Source organism: Papilio machaon, chromosome 5 (assembly GCF_912999745.1).
Source record: "Papilio machaon chromosome 5, ilPapMach1.1, whole genome shotgun sequence".
NCBI classification, from domain to species: Eukaryota; Metazoa; Arthropoda; class Insecta; order Lepidoptera; family Papilionidae; genus Papilio; species Papilio machaon.
The window spans coordinates 1,905,107-1,931,604 of record NC_059990.1 but is presented as its reverse complement, the minus strand read 5'-3'; the positions used below and the strand labels follow the sequence as shown (position 1 = coordinate 1,931,604).

At 34.4% G+C, this 26,498-nt stretch overlaps 1 protein-coding gene across 1 annotated transcript; it reads left to right on the top strand.

The window, feature by feature from the left end:
- Positions 1 to 13,115: 13,115 nt before the first annotated feature.
- On the top strand, positions 13,116 to 17,216 carry LOC123721012. Its single transcript, XM_045678002.1, has one exon. The coding sequence runs from the start codon at positions 13,116 to 13,118 to the stop codon at positions 17,214 to 17,216; it is 4,101 nt and encodes a 1,366-aa protein (XP_045533958.1).
- The last annotated feature ends 9,282 nt before the right edge of the window (positions 17,217 to 26,498 follow it).

Here is a 26,498-nt window from a genome sequence, read left to right as displayed (position 1 = left end):
TTCAATAGCGTTTATTTGAATAATTTTTGCTTTATTGTGATGGATTAATTATTGTAATGCAAAGAGAACAAAACTTTACATATGATAATTTAATTCTGTAAACAGTGTTATTAAATAGTCAAAACTAAATATCAACATAATTAGTTTCAATAAAAGTATTTAAGGAAATTGGCGATAAATGTCCTTAAATAATATCATTTTTAGTAAAACAAGTAACCTAAGTCATTAAAAATGCTACCCGAATACGCGGGGACATCTAGTATGTTATAAATACATTGACAACATCGATTGTGCCGTACACGACGGGTTCGGGTCCCGCGGCACAACCTGCCTTAAACTACGTATCACAAGGCCTGGCGTAAATAATGTAAATATATGAATTGGCACTCACCTACTCGATGCCCCGTTCACCGCCTGCAGGTGCCTGGTCACTCTGTCGGTGTCAGTCGAGTCGAATAAGTCACAGTCATACAGTCTAAAGGCGCCAGCAATGCTGCACTCCTGATGCACCCGATGCACCGCTTCCCGTAAGCGGCCTATAGACGCGTCCTTTATCGAACCGAACGCGGAACCGTAAACTTAGCGACCCTGTACGCTAATTAATAGACACGTCCGATGTGCTATCTAACTGCCGACCACTTTTTATGCTGCCACGATGAGCTCTGTCGACTCACTCCTTCCCCGCTCAAGCCCCCCGCAGGCCCCGCGCCCGTCCGTAGCGGAGAGGGATTTCCAACTACCCGCTTGTGCGGGAGAATAAAAATGAGTCGACCTACCAACATAAAACCCGTATTGGTCAACCGCGAAATTCAAAACGGCATTAACACGACGTAAGCACATCGCAACTATACCGAACAGTCCCCCGCCCCAGCCAGACGATATCTGGCTGCGTCTAAAACCGTAATTCGAAACCCAAAATTAAACGAGCTGGGGGAGAGTTGCCACTGCTCGCTTTACCACCAAGTGGCCTAATAAAATCTATGTAACCATCCAATTCGCTTTACCTGTTCCGCGAATAAATCCGTAATCCGTACCCGGTCGATCCGCGACCGTAAATGTTCCACCGACCGTATTTAAACAATGCATCCCTATGAACCCGAGTCCAAAACCGCGCGCGTGGTTACCTATTTACTCCGAAGAGAACCGACGCGAACCTGAGCGGTGGACAGTGAAACCGTACTAAGCGATGAGATGCATTGCGATGGAAAAGTGGAACGAATTATCGTTCCTGTGAAGATTTATATATATGTGGTGTGGAGGAAAGGCGACCCTGATCACTTATCACCTGATGATCCGATCGATGCGGTCGGCGACGCTCCAACCGAGGCCAGTCCAAGAAGTGGAGTGGCGAGCGAGCGCCGGCCGCACCAGGCTCCTCTGCCGCCGCTTGAGGGGCGCTACAGGAGTCACGCGCCCCCCCGCCCGTGCTCGTTGGTGAGCCCTGAACACATTGCCGTCCGCTGTTTGACCTAAGCCGTGGTGGAGACCTAACATCACGGCGACCTGATGTCCGCTGCATAGCTCCAGATCAGTGCTCCCCTGCATTTTTACTACGAACAGGGGAAGTTACAAGTCCCCGAGTGTTTGGCGAGTGCGAGCCGTTGCGGTTCCCACACAGCAGGAGATGATGCCTACCTCCACACTGACCGCACGCACGAGTGGACTGGCAGTGCGAGACAAGGTGGTTCCCCAAGCAGCAATAACACCAAAACCGTTGGCGAGCAATACCGCGCCGAGCTTGCCAACGTAGTTCCCGGAACTTGGGGCAACCCGTAACACCGTGTCCTGTATCCCGACAATAACTGCAGTGAATATCCTGTGCCTGCCGTACAGCTGCGTTAAACATCCGTGGCCTATTACGCGCCCAAACCGGTGGACGGTGTTCGTTACCCGCGGGCCTCGCTCTAGGAGCAACTACGGGAGGCCCCGAAGGGGGAGGGGGGACATTCTCCGATCGACGACACTCATCCTCCAGGAATAAAATTAAGTTGTCAAAGCTGGGAAGATGAGTGGCGGAGTCCCCGCCGTATTCCAGTTCAAATCTATGTTGTAAATCGTATGGTAATTTGGAAAGAATTATGTGCAATAATAAAAACGACCACGTGGACACAGGTAAATCCAAACCCTTGAGACCGTTGACCGCTATTAACAACGGGTTAAGAAGCCGTGTGCGCAACGACTGCGTAACCGAAATCCTAGGTAGGCCTAGAATAGCAGCAACATGACTATCTGCTAATCGCCGAACATTCTGATACCTACGATTGAGTAAGTCCCGGGCGATATCATAATTACCGTCAACAAGACCTAAATGTTGGACAAGGCCCTTGGCCTCTCCCGTTAACGACGCCAACAAATAGGCAAGCTTCTGAGCAGGGGTCAAATCCCTACGACTGTGAACAATGCTTTCAAATAAATTATTAAATGCGACCCACTGATCCAAGTCACCGTTAAATTGTGGCAAATCGAGCAGCGGCAATCTACTCATGAGCGCTGGTGACGCCTCCGACTCCGCAGTAACGCGCGCGTCAGCAGCGCTTGACCCCTTAAGAGAACCGACAGCCTGAATAATTTGATCAGCCAGGTCGTCGGCCTGATCAATGTCGGCATTAATCTTCGCCATGGCATCCGCTTCTAAACCTAACTCTAGAATGCCACGGTACGCCGCATATAGATCCGCCATTTGATCGTCTAAAACCTGGTATCTAGCCATAAGGGCCTGCGCACGGTCCGGCCTAGAAATATTCAAAACCGCTGAGCCGAGCCATCTCAGCACACCTGTTATCCTAGCGGTATATTTTCCGGCCATAATTAATAAAGTTCAAAAATTTATAAATAAATAAAAATGAAGGTAGAAAATTATCGACGCTTCCAGAAACCGCTTACTACAAATGGTCGATAAAGGAAAAAAATATAAAAGGTGGGTAGATAATTCTCCCCTTAACCAAATGTATGAAACCCGTTACAAAGAATTACCTAATAAAAAAAAAAAAACAAAAAACAAACAACCGTAATGAAAACTGCCCAACTTAAATTATCGACGGTAACATAAAAACTACCAAACGAAAAAAAATACTAAATTAAATTATTAACCGTAACATTAAAAAAAAATCAAATTAAAAAATCACCAAATTAAATTATGCACCGTAACATAAACTACAAAAAAAAAAAACCGATGCGTAAAAAAGACCTAATTTAAATATACTAGAAAAAACCGTGAAATTACTCAATTAAATATTATGAAAGAACCCTAAATTAAATAATCTAAACTATAAGAAATCAACAAACGGAACCCTAATGGCCGATTAATATTACGTAGCAATCGTACAATAAAAAATGTAACGTAAACGACCCGATTAAAAACCTAATATTGTACGACGTAATATGTTATAATATTCTGTATTCCGTTGTATTCCGTTATATTCCGCGCGAGAAGGACGTTACAATATTACGCCAAGCAATGCAAATACGTACCCGAAAAACACGTAACCCGAATATAACCACGCGGTTATAACCTACGTGTTAACCTAACCACGCTCTGCTACCATCGAATTGTGCCGTACACGACGGGTTCGGGTCCCGCGGCACAACCTGCCTTAAACTACGTATCACAAGGCCTGGCGTAAATAATGTAAATATATGAATTGGCACTCACCTACTCGATGCCCCGTTCACCGCCTGCAGGTGCCTGGTCACTCTGTCGGTGTCAGTCGAGTCGAATAAGTCACAGTCATACAGTCTAAAGGCGCCAGCAATGCTGCACTCCTGATGCACCCGATGCACCGCTTCCCGTAAGCGGCCTATAGACGCGTCCTTTATCGAACCGAACGCGGAACCGTAAACTTAGCGACCCTGTACGCTAATTAATAGACACGTCCGATGTGCTATCTAACTGCCGACCACTTTTTATGCTGCCACGATGAGCTCTGTCGACTCACTCCTTCCCCGCTCAAGCCCCCCGCAGGCCCCGCGCCCGTCCGTAGCGGAGAGGGATTTCCAACTACCCGCTTGTGCGGGAGAATAAAAATGAGTCGACCTACCAACATAAAACCCGTATTGGTCAACCGCGAAATTCAAAACGGCATTAACACGACGTAAGCACATCGCAACTATACCGAACATCGATAATATTTCCTATATGTGTTTGTGTATGTATCATACATAACTAACTAGGGTGACGCAGTGACCCGAAGTGGGCCTTAGTCTCCAACTACAAAAGTCTTCACTTTCTTCGATCCCGCGCCGTCCTACCCAGTCCCGGGCCTGTAGCTCTCAAAGATCTTTATTCACCTGATCCATGTTATTTTCGTGGTGTCAAACCGCGTACATGAGACGACCGAGTGGTCGGCGACCAGTTGGCCGTCCCAGGTATCGCTGGATGGATGAGTTGAATGTATGATGCATAAAATATATTTATTTTATTTTAATGCTTTTATTTTATAACTTGGATTCTTAGATTTGAGCAAGGACAATGCCAATCGTAGATAACTCTGTTTCATTAGGCTAGACTCTAGCGAGCCGACCATACGTCACTACGGATGACTTAATCTAGACTTAACCCGTCTAACAAACACTATCACGGACATATAATATCAGGTTATACACATAACAATATATTTTAAACGGGGATCTTGGTCTCAGAAACCCACGATAAGAATATTATAAGGAATATTAGTGTATAAAATATTAATGTTTGTTGAATTGTGACTTAATGAACATTAAAAGATATTGAAAATCCGCACTAAACCGTAGCGTATTGCTTGAATATTAGCGCTGGAACAACTACATATTACTACGCTAGATACATTTTATTTCATAAATTTACTACGTTTTCATAAATTAAATTTTATATGAAAGATTTTTATGAAACAAAACTTAGCTAAAAAAACTTACAAGAGCTTTCTTTAATGACGTCATTATCTTGAGGTTTTGTGGAGCGATCACGTCTCAACTTAATTCCATCTCGCGAGCGCAACGGAGATGTAAAAAAAAACAATGATAAATGAGACGGATCAAAGCGATTATATTTTCGCGAGCAACCCCCAGTTGTTATAAACTTATGACCTCTGAACAAAATGATGTCTGATAAATTTGAATGGTGGAATATGGTTTTCAGTCATAAGCATTTTTGAGTCAAGATATTCAATGATCTTTAATAATAAGGTCATCTTCCATAGCAAAACTAATTTCATGTTTACGAAATGTAAACAAAAAGTACGTGTGAAGCAATTTCCTTAGCAGTTTTGTTATGTAGTTGGCAGACAAACGTATTTAACAGATATCAACATAACTTAATGCCATGAAATGCTCACATCTAGGAGTATAATGACGTAGCAATGTGAGAATGTGCTCAACGTTTACAGTTTCAAAACACGTTGAAATGCTGACGTATTTCATGTACGTTCCTAACAAGGTCTACTGCACGAGGGAGAGCTTGAATGTTTTATAAGCCAGCGCCCATTGTCGGGCCGTGCTGGCGCTTTTCTTATAAATTATTTAATGTGTTCAGCAGTTCTTATGATGCTTTTTACGACCAATTTCGTCAATTCGTTCAAGCAATACGATTTCATTGTCACTTTTATTTGCTGGAAACAATCATTGTATTATAAGGAAAATGAAATGTGTTCATTAATTTCTTTTACAATTAAAAATAATTAAATTATATTAAATTTAATCGAACTAACCAAGACAGAGCGTAATATTTTTTGTTAATATTTTTGTTCCATTACGAGAAGTCTCTTGTAATCGTTCATCTCGAATATATTTTTTCGTTTATAACCGTAATTGCTCAGACATAAAGTAAACAAAGATAACAATATTTATGTACATTATAGTTACAGATGGATGCATCCAATTTCTCAGACTTGCACTCCACGTTGCTATAATAAAACCCTACGTCATAAAATGTATTGCCCTCTTCCAATCTGCTGTGAAGAAGGTTGTATTGCGCTGTTGCGTAGCTCAGTTTCTTCCTATGGTACTGCAATCAGCAAGACCAATAAATACTTAGCATTAAATAAAAGTGTCATGTAATTGTCAAATGTAATTTTAATAAGGAATTTATGACCGAATAAAAAGGTTGAAAATACATTGATTTTGATTATCAGTTGGAGTATAGTGACATTTACAAACAAAGATGCTTGTAATCTTACTCTGACTAATATTATAAATGCGAATGTTTGTATGTTTATAAGAAGGTATCTCCAGAACGGCTGCATTAATCACGGTGAAATTTGGCATAGGTGTAGATGGTCTGGAGGAACACATTGGGTACTAATTAACTTTTTTTAATTCCGAGGAAGGATTCGCGGGCGTCAGCTAGTGTCAAATAATAGTTACCAAGTTTTTTTAAAGTAAAACCAAAAATGACTCCTGTCGACTATATGTGTTTATATATTTTTTTTCAGATTATATGTATTGGGTTATTAAAAAATTTTGATATCACTTAAATATATCGCTTATAGTTATTTGAAAAATCAATGACAAAACAGTACGAGAGTCGTCTATCAAAACACGAAATAATAAAAAACCATTAATAATAAAATGTTTTTCGACACCGGGCCCCTGTTCTATTCCTTGACATCAATAAATTTACTTTTGAAGTGGCAATGTACGTGACTTTGGACGATTCGCAAGGAGTAATGACGACTTCGAAATAAGATCGTACCGCGCACCGTAAATTCCTTTAAGATGGAAGACCGGTGTTTTGCTTTTCATTTGGTCACGTATTTTAATGTTTGAATATAGAACAAGGCAACAGAAATATGATTGTTAGGAATAATCATCACATGACACAACTGATAAACTAAGCTCCCTTTCTTTTAAACTTTTATAACATTTACTTGACCAGTGAGTACACTTAAACCCTGTGGGTTTTTGTACTGCTGACATGTCGAAATTGTGTATGTTTTTGTATTTTTTTTTATCACAAGGTGCCAAACGAGCAAGCGGCCACATGAATTCACCGAAATGGCGAAGCGACCGCTGCCTATAGACATTCGCAATTGCAGATGCGTTGCCTACCCTAAATTGTTTTGTGCAATTAAAAAAAAAACTTAAAATCTATCAATGTTCTTCAAACTTAACTAGTAACAAAAACCAGGTTCGCTAGAATAATATACACAAATAGAAGTTTTCAGTTAATCTAGAACGAAGAAATTTTATTATGTTTATCGTTAGTACAAAGAACGACAAAATGAGCCTCCATTTTGTCATTGTTTACTATTGAACCATTCGAAAAGAAATAAATGTAGAATAAGAGTGTTCAAGTAGAAATAAAGAAATGAATAGATAGTTAAGTAAATTATAACAACGAAATTGGTTTAAGCTTCTATCAAATACTTACGTCTTCTTTTTTATAAATAATCTATTTTTATTCGGTGTCAATATGATGTTTGGAGGACAGACGGGTTCACATGAAATATTCAAGGATTACATGAGCCTGTTGTTCCCTGAATAAAGATATTCCCTATGAGCATTTCAGATACAAGATAAAAAAATTCTTGACCTGGTATGTGTCAAGATATTTAACGAAAAATTTTTAGTGAGTTTTCAGAATCTTGTTAGAAAATTACAGCGTCTTCTGTTACACTTTGTGTATTTTAAATGAAATTTTAAATTACTTTGAATACTGAATACTTATTTAAAAATATGTAAATAACTGTAATCATAAAGGTTATAAAATATTTTTCTGCTTTTTGTAATAAATAAAAGTCACGTCCAAACATGAAATGTTTTCATATCGGTAACATTAAAAATATTAAAAATAAAGTGATAAAATTGGATTGAATAAGACGAAAATAATATTGCAATATACATCATCATCATCATCATCAGCTCACTATACGTCCCCACCGAGGGGCTCGGAGCCTACCCCAAGTTAGGGGTGACTAGGCCATAGTCAACCACGCTGGCCAAGTGCGGGTTGGTTGACTTCACACATATCATTGAATTTCTTCTCAGATATGTGCAGGTTGCATCACGATGTTTTCCTTCGTTGCAATATACGATTGATGAATATTTTAAACTATATATGGCTGTGTTCTGTTATAACTTGCAATAGCACAAAATATTACGCAAAATAATAATTGTAAAATATTAATTTAATAAGTCTCTACAACATACAAATATTACGATATTATGTATTTGGTTTATTCTGTTATGTAAACAGACTACTTATTATGCAGACACCAAAGATTTGATATACAATCTTATTTTCTTATTTAAGTTCTACATTTTGTATAATTCAAACACTTTGTGAAAAAAAAACTCAATGTTAGTATTACCATTTGGTACCTAAATTTGTTGAGGGACAGATTTATTCAAAGTTATTTGGGACGCAGCAATTGTAGTCACTTTAATGATATGAATCTTGTCGGGCGACGACCCGAGCAACGTTGAAAATTTGCTTCAATTCAACCGGAATCAGATAAAATCCTTTATTATTGAAATTTAACAATAGATATTTTCTATTTGACTTACAGATGACACCACTATCGCTAGTATTGAACAATCGAAAAACACTTTTAACATTAAAAGAAATAAATAAATTGATTATTTTTATCTATGAATCTACTTTCTGTAAGAAAGACACATATATCAATTCTTATCCTCTTTTCTTTTAATATATGTTCAGACGATATAAGTTAACAAAGTAAATCTGTAATCTCAAAAAGTCGTAAAATCTACATTAAATTCTTCGTAAAATTCTATTATAACAAAGGATAGTATTAGTTACATTACTAAAATGAGAAGGTAGGACCTTACATGTCAGTAAATTTATTGCGTTATCAGAGATTAGACCCTCGTCACATTAATTTGTAGCAGCGTTAGGACTATTAGACGAATTAATCATTAATTACATCTGTCTTTATATGAAAACTAATTGTTTCATAAATCTTTTGACATGAATCTTAAGTAACGTTGTCGTAAATTAATATAGAATATCATATTCAATATACGACTGTGTCGGTCATTTTAGTAATACTGGTAACTTATGACGTCATAAGATGCAATGTATGAAGATCTCTCACAAATAATACATATTGCCGGAGTCGACTAGATGACAGAACATAACTTAAGATTTATTTTAACAGTGGTAAATCCCTTAACAACAATATTTGTTGTGTACACGAATGGGCTGGGTCGACCGGTGAAAGGAAGGGAAAGAGGATACATAGGAAGGGGAAATATCCGTTTTCTGTGTGTCCCCCCTCTGCTGAATAAAGGTAGGTAGGTATTTCGGCGAATTCAGGTTGCCATTTCTTTGTTTACCACTTTTTTTATAATAAAATTGTAATTAAAGTAAAGATGCAACGTTTTTATAACGACAATATATATTTAACTAGGAAACATTTATGTTTAAGAACTTGAAACCGCTCATATAAGCCTTCTTAGCTTAACGCGCTAGTTGCCTCGCGGAGCAAACTTTTACGAAACTACACGAAACGAGTTCACGTGCTCTAGAACACGGCTGGAATCGCGCCGCCTCAGATAATTGCAGTGAAACGCGACTCGTAATGAGGCAGTTAGTGTTGCAGTTGCCCAGCTCTCATACAGATTAGGTAAAACTACATATAATTTTACTGTAGTTATTCATATTTTCATAGGCAGCTATGATTTTTAACCAGAAGTAGAAGGGGTAGCAGTAATCCGGATGAACTGATATCCATATGTGGAAGACAGGTTTTTCACCGAATAGGGTGGGTTGCTGGTGGCCATGTACGCCGGTGACCTCTTTTCTTTAAAGGTCCCAGTGCTTGTTTGCCACCTATTCATATAAAAATACTAATTTAGTGACTCGATGTTTAGGGTACGAACGAATTTACATATATGTGGAGATTTTTTTAGAAAGTTAGAAGAAATTATGTAATGTATGGCAACACATTGCTTTAGTGATGTAAATGATTACAGTATTTCTTTTACATTTTAGTAATCTAAAAAGAAAAAACTATTCAGTAGACTTAAGTATAAACGAATTTTTTTCAATTGAAAGTGAAATAAAAAAATATAAAACGAATCGTTATTCTTACACTTCATTACTTTTGTTTTGGGTAAAGTTAAAATTGCCTAAATTCAATTACTTTTTTTATTTCAATAGAGAGGGGTTGTTCTGTTTGGCTCATTTAATTTTCGTCGGACGAACGACGTACCTTTGAAATGGAAATCCAGTAAACGTGTTATGTAATCAGGAATGGAGTATTCTGCTCGTGAAGGCAGAAGGTATTTATTTAATCACTATATATACAAAAATTATAATATACATAAGTACAACGTTTTATTAATACTGAGAAATATAATGTCCAGTGCTAAATGCTGCTACACTATGACTTTAGAAATATAATTATGAAAATGTATTCTTTAAATATGCAGTTATGATTTTTTTTTTGTTGCTGATTCTCCAGTGTTTTTGGCGTATTATTTAGATTACAGAAAAAGCTTAATAAAGTTAATTTTGTTATAACGACACCCTCGTCAATCATTAAGAAGTACAATATAGGAGGGTTAACATAAATTTCATTATTGTTAACCAAATTACTTTCTCATCGTTTGGAGATCGGAGAAATTAGTTATTTCGTCGAGAAATTGTCCTCATTTCGCGTCATTCATTTCTATCTCATAGCAATGTCTTGATTTTTATTTCCAAATATCAAGGAAATACGTTATAATAGTAAGTAATGAGAATATTCTGTGAAAACCTAATTGAATTTATGATTCTTTTTTTAATTGGAAAAGATAATATCATATTTAAGTATTTTTTTGTTTCAATTGAGAAGATAAAAATAGAGCTGTGATGAAATTGTACTGGTAATAAAAATTAAATGAAACTTCTGAATACATACTTGTTTCTTTCAAAATATTTTTGACATCATTCTATACGTCGTGGTCTAAGCTTTTCAATGAAGGTCCATTGAGGAGCCTATTTCAACTTTCAATTAACAGTCTATAGAGTGCTTTACCTTTTTCAAAACAACATGACGGTCACAAGTCACATGTCAAAATGTTCTGCACCGAATCTTAAAATCGCTTTATGTATAATTTTTACTATTATAAAATTACAGTAGCATATATGAACCAGATTAATAAAAAAAAAACTTTAAATTTTATGATGTTGCACAATGAAAACGTTAAATAATAAAACTAAGTGCGAGAGAATGAAATAACGGCGAGCCGTCATAAAGTGCATTTTCCGGTGATATTAGTAGCATGGACGGCTGCCTCACAACGGCCGGCCGGCTATTATGTGGCTTATGTCACAGCCTTGCGTTTGCCCAACTAAATTGTATTACCAATGTTTATATACATGCTAGTTATATTAGATGTATGTTTCTTTAATGTTTATTAAATTTATAATCTTACTATAGATAATAATAAATAAAGTATGATGATTTTTGGCGGGTCAAGGTCATCAGCTCCTTGCACAATTCCAACCCTGCATGCCGTTACGCCGAAAATTATGCAACCGCCAAAATATCTGAAATCGGTAGTACTACTCGTATACATTAAATACTTGACAAACTATTAAAAATAAACAATTTGAGAGATTTTTCGTAGAGGAAATTAGTAAATTGGAATTAAATTCCTGTTTATGTGTTTGTGCTGCGTATTAACTTTATGGTTTCGTAACTTGTAAGTCGATTTTAAAGTCTTATTTTACAAATATGTACAGGAATATGAGGACATAATTCAAACTTGCTAAACGTATATTGGGTACATTTTATTTTAGAAGTAAAAATTTACTTATGTTTATCTGTTCGTCTGTTTAAGTTGAAATACTTTAAATCAGTCTACTATTACCTTTTTATAAAAATACCACTCCGTATGTTCAAGGCTGATTGTCTTTGAATAGCTAACTTTATTTCTATAACAAACTTCAAAGAGTTATGTACAATACATAGATGTATAATCTTGTATATAAATCTTTATTATTATGACTAATTACTCTAAATAAATCACAAAAGATCTGAAATATGTCGATGACAAAAGCTATATTTTGATTCAACTAAGTATTATTTCTAAAATAGCCTTTTTTTAAAATAAATCAAAAGTCATTATTTTATTATAAGCAATCAAATGATATTATTCTCTGACTTCATAATATAAAATATTTTCCAACATAATATGGATCTGTTGTTTGAATGCGAGGACGTGGATCGTTGCACAAAATTAATAAGCGATATAAAAATAGAATTGGCGCAAGCGATGACCTTATTTCATAGAATGAATATTCAATTGTGACGTCGAAATTGTGCGATTTATTTTTCTACGTCAGCACCAGCTATTAAGTATGGATAAGGCTTAAACATTTCATTCACTGGATAATCAAAATTATATTGGTAAATTAATCTTCTGATTATTTTTAATAACTGGCCGTATTCCAGACAAGGTCATCAAAGAAAGTAAAAACCGTAATACAAAATTTTTATTCATAGTTTTGTGCTTAAACCAAAGTAATTTTGCTTATTTCTACTGCCAAAAATTTCAGATTGCTATGATACAATTGTATTGGGTAAAAATATTACCATAATGTAATAAAAGAAAAAGAGTTAATTGTCTTTTTTCTTACGTCTCCCTCACCCTTGTATTGTACTAGTTTTATATAGTGGGGTTGAGTACCCACTAGATAGAATAACAATGGATTCGCGACACGTTTTTGTGTGCTTTTTTTGACTGTGTTAGTAACGATTACAAAACTAGATGGCGCTGTTCGATAATGAAACGCGATATGGTTTGGTGTAACTATTTTGAATATACATTGTATAAATTTAAGATTTTTTGAGTTGAGTTGTTCTTTTACTTGTGAATTGTTAAGTGAGTTGTGAGTAATAAATCTATATCAGTGAGTGAGTGTCTAGTGCTTTCCCCTACAATTTTATGGTCCAATCTACGCCGGATTTTGAGATAACGGGACTTTCAGTTATTCAAACACTTAGAATAATTTGGAGAATTTCGCTTATAAGCGACTTAGAATATTTTACTGATTACGAGACTTGTAAAATTTTCAAGTTCACTGATCAAGGGACTTAGAAAAATTTGAAGAAATTTGGACTTAGAAAAATTTTCAATAAATTTGGACTTAGAAAATTTTGTAAATTACAAGTGAATCAATAACATTGCAAATGGAGACCTTAATATCAGAACAAGAAGTTACTTTAGAACTTATTAAAAAAATTGGAGTAAATTTCAGAAAATCCTCTAAGTCAAGATTGAAAGTTGCTACAATCCAAGTGAAAGTTGAGACATTAAATGAGTATTGGACGAAATTCAGAACAACACATTTTTCTATAGTGCAAATAGCTACTTCTGAGCAAAAATTAAAGCATAAATATTTCGCTATAGACATGTTTGGCATAGGAGAAGAGGAATATATCAACACAAAATCAGACATGTTAGAGAAAATAGAGGAGTTAAGTGAGAAAGCACCTGAGTCATTAGAGAAAAATATAACACATAACCAAACACAGGAAGTCAAGCTACCAAAAATTAATATACCCCAATTTTCTGGAAATTATCATGACTGGAGTACATTTAGAGATTTGTATACAAGACTTATACATAACAATCATTCTTTATCCAAAGTTCAAAAGCTACATTATTTAAAATCAAGTATAACCGGTGAGGCAGAGCAATTATTAAGACAAATACAAATCACGGAAAGAAATTACGATGTTGCATGGGAGACTTTAAATAACAGATATAATAATCGAAGAATAATTGTTCAAACTATACTAAATCGACTTTTTAACCAAAGAAAACTATCCCAAAGTACAGCCAAAGGAATCAAAGATTTATTGGATACGACAGTCGAATGTCTTAACAGTTTAAAGAACAATGATGTGGAAACCACAAACTGGGACATCATAGTTATCCATTTGATAGTCAATAAGCTAGACGATGAATCACATAAGCAATGGGAAGAAGATGTTGGAGAGTTACCCATAGATATCTTACCCACTTTTGAGAGATTTACGAAATTCCTAGAGACAAGATTTAGAGTCTATGAAATGATGTGTACTACTTCAGTTAATGTGTCAAGAGAGAGAAACGCTTCAAAAACAAAATCATTTATTACAACTAATAATACTCAACATTGTCCATTTTGCAAACAAGATCACCGCTTATCAGCATGTACAGAATTTGCGAAATTAGATGTGAATAAACGAATTGAACATATACAGAACGAGAGATTATGTTTTAATTGTCTATCACCGAGTCACAGTGTCATACATTGTAGATCCAAGGCGTCCTGTCATGAGTGCAGAAAGAGACATCATACATTAATTCATCTAACCAGAACAGAAAGAGAGAGTGAGCCTAACAGGTCTGAAAATACAACAATAGAGACTCCAACTACATCTGAATCGAGAGTTATTCGATCACATCTTACAGTACAAGGAAAAACTGCATTATTAGCAACTGCACTGGTTAACATCGAAACTAGTAAAGGGCCTCAAACCTTAAGAGCTCTTATAGATCCATGTTCACAAGAGTCCTTTGTAAATGAAATAACTGTGAAACGTTTACAATTACGCAGAAGAATAGTGGAAGGCGAGGTGAGTGGTGTAGATCAGATGACATCAAAAATCAAATATGCTACTGAGTTGGAGATCACTTCGAGACTTACAAATGCATTCAAAATTAACTGTACAGCATTTGTAGTAAAACAAATCACAGACTTTTTACCCACTTCAAGAGTCAAAAATGAATCATTCTCTCACATCCAACATTTAACTTTGGCAGATCCAACATACATGGAGCCAGGTACCATAGATTTACTTTTAGGAGTTAATGTATTTACTGAAATAATAATGAGTGGAGTAATTAAAGGAAGTGAAGGGTCACCAATTGCCCAACAAACACAGTTTGGTTGGATAATATCTGGAGGAGGTATAAAAGAAAATATAACAAGAGGAATAGTAAGCATGCACTTAAACGTAAAACTAGAGAAAATGTTAGAGAAATTTTGGGAAGACGAGAATGTGGAGATTAGAACTAACACATCTTATACAGTAGAAGAGTTACGAGCTGAGCAAATTTACGAGAATACTACAATACGAGAACCTAATGGAAGATACGTCGTCGCACTTCCGTTTAAGCACGACGAACCTAACCTACCTACACATACTTATGAGAGAGCACTAGACAGATTCAAGAGATTAGAGAAAAAACTATCACAAGATGAGAAACTGAGTCACGAGTATAATAAAGTCATGAGAGAGTATCTTACTTTAAACCACATGGAGCCGGTAAAAGAGAGAACGAGAAACGAGAGAGCCATATACCTACCGCACCATGCAGTATTGAGAGAAGATAAAATTACGACAAAAGTTAGAGTTGTGTTTGATGCTTCGAGTAAAGGAAGCAACAATATTTCACTTAATGATGAGTTATTAATTGGTCCACCCCTTCAAGAAGAATTACGTAGTATTTTGATGAGATGGAGAATACATAAAATATGTTTTACAGCGGACATAATCAAAATGTACCGACAAATAAGACTGAGAAAGGAAGATACAGATTATCACAGAATATTATGGCGTTTTAGTGATGAAGAAGAAATACAAGATTATAGATTGCTAACAGTCACATTTGGCACAGCATGCGCGCCATACCTTGCAATAAAAACACTTAAACAAGTAGCGATAGACGGAAACAAGGATGAGTCATTACAAGAGGCACAGAGAGCCATTCTAAACGATTTTTTCGTCGATGACATTTTATCAGGAAGTTACGATATAGAAACTGCAATCGACATTCAAAGTAAAGTAACAAAAATACTACAATCAGGAGGTTTTGAGCTACAAAAATGGAATTCTAATAGTAAACAATTTATGGAAGAGATAGAGAATAGTAAAAGAGCATCAAAAAATGAGATAGAGCCAAACATAAAAGATACAACAAAAACGTTAGGTATTAACTGGAATACACTAACTGACAAGTTACAAATAACAAATACAGTCCACAATTCGAAAATACTACTTGAACGAACTATAACTAAGAGAAAGGTACTTACCGTAATAGCTTCGCTATTCGATCCTATGGGTTGGCTAGCACCGAGTATTATTGTTGCAAAAATCTTCATGCAAAAACTGTGGGCAGCAAAGATTGCATGGGATGATGAGCTACCAGCCTCACTACGCAATGAATGGTGCAAATACAATTCTCAGTTAAACAAACTTTTTGAAATAAATGTAGATAGATGGATGGGTACCTCGAATACACATCGTAGATTTGAGTTGCATGGTTTTTCAGACGCTTCAGCAGCAGCATATGCCGCAGTGGTTTATGCTAGAGTTGTGCAATCCAATGATGAGATCAAGGTTTCGTTGATAATATCAAAAACAAAGGTAGCACCTTTAAAACAAGTAGCGCTCCCACGTTTAGAATTATGTGCTGCTCTTCTGCTGACAAAACTTTTAAAGCATGTCGCGACCGCATTGAGAGTTGATGAGACACATACTTACGCTTGGTCCGACTCACAAGTAGCTCTATGTTGGATAAACGGCGATCCCAATAGATGGAAACCATATGTAAAAAACAGAGTGATTGAAATATCAAATACTTTCAAACCAAATTGGTCTTACATACCTACAAAAGAGAATCCTGCTGACCCAGCATCACGAGGAGTAGCGCCTGAAAAATTAAAATCCCATGAGTTGTGGTGGCAAGGTCCATTATTTCTAAAAGATAAATACATAAAAAGACTTACCTGTGAAGTACCAACTACATTGGAGCTAAAAGAAACAGTTTCTTGTATGACAGTTAAGTCGCAAGAGTCAGAAGATGTGGAAATACTTACCTTATTAACTAAATATTCTTCTTTGAGAAAACTAATAACGGTGATAGCATACTGTAGACGATGGCTGCACCTGAAAAATAAAGACAAGGTTAATACATCATTTATAAATTTTGAGGAAAGAGAAGAAGCACTTACCGTTTGTTTAAAGTTATCACAAGGCATAGAGTTCAGAGATGAAATTGAGAATTTGAAAAGGGACTTACCTCTACAAAAGAAAAGTCGTTTGTTATCATTAAAACCGTTCTTGGATGAGAACGAAGTGTTAAGAGTCGGAGGTCGCCTAAAGCACGCTCACATTCAGTATCAGAGTAAACATCCTGTAATTATATCAAAAACTAATGTACTCTTACCATTATTGTTAGCAGATGCCCATTACCTGATGTTTAAAGGACTATCGTCCTTTCCGGGGGGAGTGTGTTAGTAACGATTACAAAACTAGATGGCGCTGTTCGATAATGAAACGCGATATGGTTTGGTGTAACTATTTTGAATATACATTGTATAAATTTAAGATTTTTTGAGTTGAGTTGTTCTTTTACTTGTGAATTGTTAAGTGAGTTGTGAGTAATAAATCTATATCAGTGAGTGAGTGTCTAGTGCTTTCCCCTACAGACTGCTTAAAGTATCGTCTACATATACAATTTCAAAGGGTCGTCAAATGTAACCCTACCCTAAATATTAACCTCTACAGGCGTGAAAATGAGTGAAAGCTTTACTAAATACATCGTTAAGAGAACAGCTCTTGGTTTCTTGGCATAAAAAATATTATGATGTTTGAGTTGGTTCATAAACCTGGATGTCTTCAGCCTATAATTAAGTTCAAATCCCGCCAATATATTATTTAGCAACAGTCAAAGTGTTAAAAATTTAATTAAATGTTTTGTAGCATAGAAGAAAATACACCAACAAAATTATTGACGAAATTCTAGTGAAACCATCTCAGTAAACTCTCATTACGATTCCTATCGCCTTTGATATAACGGATGTTGAATATTAATAAGAATTGTCAAAGCAATAAAATGAAAATAAAATGAAATTAAAATATAAATTAACTTTTTACCGATAAAGTCGATGTTGGAAATACTTCATTTAATAATTCAAAAATAATTTACAAAAAAGAAATAACGATCGTTACCTAACAGTAAGTATGTCTAAGATTCCCTTGATTTAATTATTATTCGTAGAGACATGAAAAGGTCTTGATAACTGATGTAATTTATTTGATGTTACTAGCAATAATCTTACAACATATACCAAATGATAATGTTTTAAATATAAATATTCGTGAAAATGTAAAATATGCTCATACAGCATTACCTCATAAGCAACTTTATAAAATTGTAATATTGTACCTTAAGGTATTTGCAAAAGTTAATTGTGCTTCCTTGTTAAAAGATTTAATTAAACGCTCTTTTGTTCATGTTTAGGTACTCAAAGCCCCTCGGATGTTTAACGCAACAGCATCGATATCTAGTTGGTTTTTAATTAACAGTACTAAGATATTATTCTACGCAATTTTATCCACAGACAAGAAGCCACATCTGAAAATGTTTAAAATTTATTAAATTTTGTGCCATTAAATAGATAAATATAATTAAAAAGCTTTATTTGAGTAATTAAGTAATGTAAAGATATCAAATCTTATCATTAAACGATAAAATTAAAATTTAATGGAGTTCATACTAACATAGTCCCTACATCTATAAATACAAAAGAAAGTCGTGTTAGTTACACTATTTATAACTCAAGAACGGCTGAATCGATTTGACTGAAAATTGGTGGGCAGGTAGCTTACAACCAGGAAACGGACATAGGATAATTTTTACCCCGTTTTATATTTTATATATATTTTATATAGATCTTGGGGTCACTAGTTCTCATTGGTGAGCAGGGTTGTCTGCAGTGATGCACCTCCTTACTCTTATGTAAAATACGCGCTACACATGGAGTTGCGGAAAACTTTGCCACTACTACTATGATCTTGTTAGCCTTCGTGTATATCTCAAGAAGTCAATGTTAACCATTTTTTTTTTGGTAGTTAGTTAAGGAATACTTCTGGATCAAATTTGGTCTTATCTTTGGATAAAACATGAATAACATAGTTATATAATTATTACCTAGCTATATCAGAGCCGATATCATACTCCTTTACAATAGTTATTTTATATTAAATAGTCTATAGTACTTTAACGTCTGCTTTGAAAGACGCCGGTAAATCAGTGGAGCGTATTTTTGAAGGGATTATTTCACTCGGCGTGATTTTATCTTTATGGTTTATATTTCTCTTATAGCTTAATTTTTAAAAATAACAATTTTCTCATCAAAATTTGTTTTATTATTTTTAAAATATGCTAGAATCTAAAACTAAAAACCTTAAAAAATATAAAGTAAAAACTAAAATATGTCATTAAAAGGAGTCCCTTTAAAATATTAAATTAACCCTTCCGATCAAATATTTCATTTGAAAAAATTGTAACAATATAAGTTGCAAAGGTATAAGTACAAAACAATAATAATAATATAATGCAAGGTCATCATTTAAGGATAAACAAATTTGTTGAGTACTTCATAATATTCAGTCGGATTCTTTCAATTCGGATATCTCATCAACAAAGTATTTTAGTTAATTATCACAGTTTTACAGCAGAAGAATATACCTATAGATTATGAATATATATAATATCCAAGGAAAAATACAACGACAACCATGTAGAGATAAATAGAAAAGAAAAAAATAAATATACCGTCAAATTTAGCTGAATATGATGTAACATAAATGTATCAGCAACGTATGGATTGCTTGCTAGAGCCCGATCAAGTGTTAACGTGTGCGACGTCTCCCTGTAATTGCCTTGCGATAATGAACTTCCGTACGTGCGACGTGTGCAGCGAAATTATACATGAAATTCACTATTGCCTGCAAGTACTCTCTCAAATAAACAGAATATTTAGATTAGAAGACAGAAAAAAAGAATTGTTCACTTATGAGGAACATTACGTGGTGAAGTGGGTCAAAAGAAGTTTTCGAGGAAAATCATGGTTGGATTGCACCAATTAGCAGATCATCCCGGGATGGTTTGTCTTAACCATATATCAGGTCACAGTATTTGGTCTTTTAAAATGTTACATTCGTTTTTTTATAAGATAAGAAACAATCGAGCAGCGGGAAAACCGAGGTGTTCAACGACGCCCATGGACATCTACAATATCAGAAGAACCGCAACCTTTGAAATGAAAATATAGTTACTAAACTATTTTTGTTTGAATTAATATTCCGTGTGTGTTTCTAAAAGCCTCATATTTTCTAAATGCCATGTGCGCTTAATGAACCGAAAGATGCAAATGAGAACACACTGGACTTGCATTTCTAACAAGCTAACGCGCTGAATGACAAGCCTGCTACAAACTGATTAGCTTAAAGCGAAGAACAAAGTATCCTTTTAGATTCCATTATAGTATTATAAATTAGTCTGTAGGTTGCTTTATTTTCCTTTAACTAGTTTAATTATATCGCCTTTTGACATAATTTTTTAAATAATAATAATAATATTTCGTTTGTAATAAAAATGTTATTTAGGTGGTCGTCTATTACAATCGTTTTAAAACGAATTAACATGTTAATTATAAAACATGTATCGATTTTTAAATTACGAACATTTACTCACCAAACAATGTAACTTCTAGCAACATTTTCAAACTTAAAACATAACTTGCATTTTAGAAACAGGTGGCGTTATAAACTATATTGATCAATACCTTGGAGTTATTCCGGCATTAGTGCGAACGTGCAAGTACAGTGAACGATAAATCGAGTTGGAGTTCCGCCGGCGAGGCCGCTAGTGCTGCGCCGGCCGCCTCGCCGGCTTCAAGCTAAAAGCTGTTAATTTCCGCCAGCTTGTATCGGCTGAGCGGAGCAGAGACGGTATTATTACATCTTGCCAGTAGTTTGCGACCTATTATATAACGTTATAAAGGTGCACCTACAGTACATAAAACGTGATACTATATCGAAAAGTTTTCCAACATAAATATTACAAGGATTCAAACAGGACAAAGACATCAAAAACAGATATCAAAAGAACACTGCTGACCAGTCAAAATCTGGTACGAGTTCTAACATTTACGATAACTGTGTTAAAGATCATTGTGCTTTAAATTAGTAAGTCTTAAGTTTTATGTACCATTTATACGACAATTCAGAAATATTGTATTTTTTATTTCTTTCTAAGTTGTTTAGAAAATATGAATCGCTTCCCGCCAATCTCAACCAGCAACATTTCATGCGATCTCTCACATAGGCTACACAGCTTGGTTATTGAGGAAATGGCACATGCGATTAAGACCCGATTAAATTCTACATATATACGTATATTTCAACGTATTCCTAAACTACTTCTTTAATGTTATTTTTAATTTAACTGTTTATTGTTTTTTGACACATTTTCGTGACAATTAAAAAATATAAATAAAAACAACATAATTGGTCAATTAAAAGTGGATCTTATGAGATTTGTTTGCTAAGTAAACTAGTGTATAATATGCTCTTGAAATTTAGTTTGTACCAGACTCCCAAGCCTCAAATTAAGTTCGATGAAAGGAAAGCAATAATAGCTAGTGTAATCAATCTTTCGAAGCTTGCGGTTTAAGCTGAAATTTTCAAGATTTATTGTACACTAATGTGCTATAATTAGCATTACATATGATTTAAAAGCGACATATAATTGATTCTATTTCGTCTTGACTATAATATTTCAAACAATTTTAAATACAAAATTAGAATTTGTATGTTTGTCCGCTTTGTGTTCTTACCCTTGGGTAAGTTTTGATGTGACTTTTATTAGATACTAGCTTTTACCCGCAACTCCGTCCGCGCGGAATAAAAAAAATGCACACAAGATAAAAAGATAAAAAAGTTCCTATGTCCGTCTCCTAGTTCTAAGCTACCTCCCCAGCAATTTTCAGCTAAATCAGTTCGACCGATCTTGAGTTATAAATAGAGTAACTAACACGACTTTCTTTTATATATGTAGATAAGGGACTCTAGTTGAAGGAAAACGTCGTGATTCAACCGAAACATGTTTGGATAGAAATTCAAAGATGTATGTGAAGTCAACTGGCTTGAGCCCTTCGGTTTAGCTAGTAGAAATCAGAACATTTGCAAGCAAAATGGTAGCAGTAGTAGACGCCAGCAATAATAACATCTGTTAAACGAATGGGTCGGCTCGCTCGGTGCAATACCACGACCACACAAACGACAAACATGAAATGGAAGTAATTCCGCGTTCCGTCTGATAAGTATGCGTGCTGGAGGCCTAATTATAAAATTCTCTTTCCCTTCCCCTAATTATAAGAAAGGATAGGGGAGTTGGATTTAATGAAGGAGTGGACGCATAAGATGGGGAAATATTTTCTTTCTGTGCGTCTTCTCCTCCGTCGATTAAAAGTAGGCTACGCATCTGCAATTACGGATGTCAAGTTAGCGACCACTTCAATATTTCAGCTAATTCAGGTGACCGCTTACTCGCTTGCAACGTTATAATATAAATATATAAAGTTACTAGCTGTCGCCCGCGACTCCGTCCGCGCACAGTTAAAAAAACTTAATAGGAAAATAGATGTTGTCCGATTCTCAGACTTACTGAATACGCATATAAAATTTGGTAAAAAACGGTTAAATTATGCTGTTAAAATGTAGCTTATATGACACGTTCGTAGATTTACCATAGCAGCGCCATCTATTGATTACTTACTCAACCTAGTCGAAAGGTATCGACATTTGTTAGAATCATTTGGAGTTAACAGATAATTGTAACTGTCAAATAATAACAGACAGATAATTAGCAATAAATTAAAATTGCGACTATAATTTGAGATTTAAACTATCCTATCTCTCAAGTTGGATCGAACTGCACATGGTGTGCGAATTTTATTATAATCGGTTAAGTGGTTTAGGAGTCCATTGAGGACAAACATTGTGACACGAGATTTATATATATTAAGATATTTATATCTTAATAAAATTTTAAATTATTTCTTGACAACATACTTTATTTGTTGCTTTGTAACATTTTATTACGTATCCGATAATTCAGCTTTGAAGTAACCTGCTGGTCTTTAATATAATAACGGCGCTCTAAAGCAATTTTATGTAGCCAGTAGGTATGCCAAGTTTTATGCAATATTTCTCAGTAATCTTCCGAGAAAATAGTTTCTTTTGCGAACGTAAAGTTTTATTTTATTCACTTTGTATTGCGGATAAGATGTATACTTAGTTAATTAAGAAAGATAAGCTTCTTACTTAACTCTTTGAGATAAACTTTATGCGAGAAAAATATTCATTATTTTAATTAATAAAAAAAAAAATCTATGTTCACCAAAATATTAAAAACACAATGAGTATTTTCTGTATTAATTGGAAGGTAGTGGTACTCACGTACACTGCATAGACTAAGATTTTGTTATTCTTAACTCTAACAATGGGTTTCTACTGCTATAGAGTTCATATAAACACAACTGTTCGAAACAACTGAAATGACAATGTTTTTTATAGATGTTTCTGCAGTGGAAACTCCTGCATGTTTCTTTACGGCCTAATACATATTAATTATCATACTTATCTAATTTTATTTTATATTAATTTAAATTTAAATTAAATTTTTTGATCCCACAGTCAAATTATTTTATATAATTTTGTGGGACATAGTTCTATTTTAGGTTATCATTGTATTGTAAATAAATAAATAAATAATATAAAGGGTGTATTACGATCGATACAAAATAGAAAATACTCAAGACTTATTATTACAAAAAGGCATTATTTTTATTTGATTTTACAGCAGAGAATCAGGAGTGTACTATTATTGTGTATTTTTTTATATCCGTATAAGTACACTCGTGAGATTAAGCCAACAGTAAGATTCTGCTTCCCCTATTTTTCGAGATAAACACAATTGTTATTCATGCTTAGGATTTTATTGCTTAATAGGATGTTCGTAGTTATTGCATGCGCGACAAACATTTTAGTATTCCCCACTGAATAATATAAGATATTTGCAGTTTTATGCAGAGTTCTTATATTTCATATTTAATTTGCTGGGCTATATTACGACCTACATAATATACATTATGTATTGTGAATTTGTGATAATTTATTTACTTAGTTATTTACAATATATTGATCGAAATATAACTAATGTTAGTGAAATAAGAATGACAAATATAAAATTAATTGTTTTGGTTAGTTTTATAAATTATTTTTTTAAATTTAAATAAGTTATTTTTAAATTACATTGAATGAAGATGTATGATACAATTTTACTATGTTTTTTTTTAAGTTATTACCGATAGCATATGTAAGTTAATTAGTCACTTATTTTTCAATAGAACAGCTGGATTAAAAAAATAGTAATGACTAAAATAACGTAAGCGCAATTCCATTTTCTTTAAGTTCTTTAAGTTATTTAAATTTTGTGGCCATTTGTACTGTGTGTCTAAAGCGACTGCGCCCTTAATTCTTTTCCAAGGTCGATGTTTAATATCAGATGAAGTTATTCTCCAAGTTATTCTTCTACGATATAATGTATTTTATCTTAGACTGTTATTTATTCATTTTAATTGATTTATAAAAAATACAATCGGGGAACTCACCAAATCTAATATTATGAAAGTACATATAAAAACGTCTACGGTATTTTGGAAATTAAAAAAATATAGTTTTGTAATTTATTCATAGTTAGAAAGAATGAATTTGAAAACAGAAGAAAGTTTTCTAATCCTGACTGTACTTGAAATGTAATTTATTTGAAGTATTTATTAGAAATTAAAGACGGGCGTTAATCTACCACAACTCTTTATTAAGTTTAAATTAAATTGCGAATTCGTTTGCTTTTAAGCCAATACAAGGTTTGATTAATGCAACGTAATTTACGATATCGTTTGACCTTTCGTTTAATTTGCTCCTTGTTTCGAGGGTTTCATTAACACATTTAGGAAATAAAATGAACGAAGGGAGACGCGAGAACATGAAATCACGTTACCCCTGGACAGGGGCCCATCGCGGGATGGAATGAATACATTGAATGGCTAATTTGATATTTACCCACCCTTCAGACGAGTTGATGAACTTTGATACACGTTTTTATTCTTGTACCAAATTGGATTACATTTAACTCACTTAATGTAGCACCAATTATATGCCAAAAATATTACAGAATTGAGAATATTTAAGAATATATTGAATTTTACAGAACTTGAGCTCATTACTCGATTACACAAGCTTTGAAATAAGTATTATGAAATATACTTAAAATAATCTAATCTTGTGAAATCATATTTTTTAAATGAATTCTACATCAAGCTATAATGGCTTAGATAAATAAAATAAGATAGATACAACTCTATGTTTAACATCGGAATGCGCGCATTGGAAGCCTACGTAATACGAGTAGGATGCGGAGACAGGACACGCAATCGCAATAGGACATATTAATGAAATGTAATACTGTGTTCCCGATGACGAAGGTATTAATATAATTGGGTTAAATCGATTGGTACAAAACATGTCAAAGTGTAGCATATCAGAAATAAACAATTTGTTGGATATATGGGTAGTGCTTCGCTAAAATAGCTTGCTCGATTGACACTTCGAGACTTGTCTATAGCCTTAAATAAATCGAATGTAGTCTTGAAAATAGACCCTCTTGTTATTTGGGTAATAACTAAAAACTTAATATGTCCTATCTTTTTTAAGGTCATAAGCATCTTGTCTTTTTTTAACGTATATATTCGATGTTATCTTGAATCGGAACGGAGAAAAAGTCAATTTATAAAACGAATAATCGAATTACTAAAATACTACTAAATATAATAGTTTTTAAAACCTCCACCTCATTGTAGAAGTCAATCACTTATAGGCAAATGTTCGTAGAAACTAGAGTAGTTTCACCTTCGACTACAAAATCTATTAGATTCCGGTATAGAAATAATTGGATAACACTCGGGGTGTAAAGTTTCAAGTGAAACGACAATTAACTTAGGTTTATATATTTCACTACGATAACAGACTAAGCGCTACATTTCTGGGGCTTTACTTGTGGTTATTTCCGCGGATGCCGTTAACCTTATTCTTTGTTTTTTTAAAAGCTAGTGTACATAATTTTTGTTTCTTGCCTTAATTTTTTATTAATCTAGTGTTTTTAACATATTTCTGAAATTGGAATGAGGATAAAAGATATAAGAAAATAATAGATAAAAAAAGAGTGAACCCTATCTTACTTTATAGAAATGTAAGAATTAAAAATGCTTTTATCTAAGTTTTAAATACAGTCCTTTGTTCTACTTCATATTAAAGGTAATTCATTTCAAACTTTATAATAACTTTAAGTTTTGAGCGCTTACGAAACGGTCTGGTAACCACAATATCCGATCACCAAAATATTATTCGAACTCTCGCCGAATATTCCGTTTTATATTTTCGTATACCTCAATTGAAGGGAATGAACCGTATAATATCGTTCAATTAAACATCGAATAACATTAAAGAAATCTAAACAATCGTGTTACGCAATTTTAGTCTTTATGCCGTAGCCAAATAGGTCAAGCCGAAACAAACCCCTGATACAATTGAGCTACGCAACGTTCCGGGGCCGCCGTCAACTGCCCTTAATGGTCTAGAACGAAACGAAACAGTGAAATTAGTGAAGCG

Excerpts from the sequence above, each read along its gene's own strand:
- LOC123721012 (XM_045678002.1), top strand. The coding sequence starts at position 13,116 with ATGGAGACCTTAATATCAGAACAAGAAGTTACTTTAGAACTTATTAAA.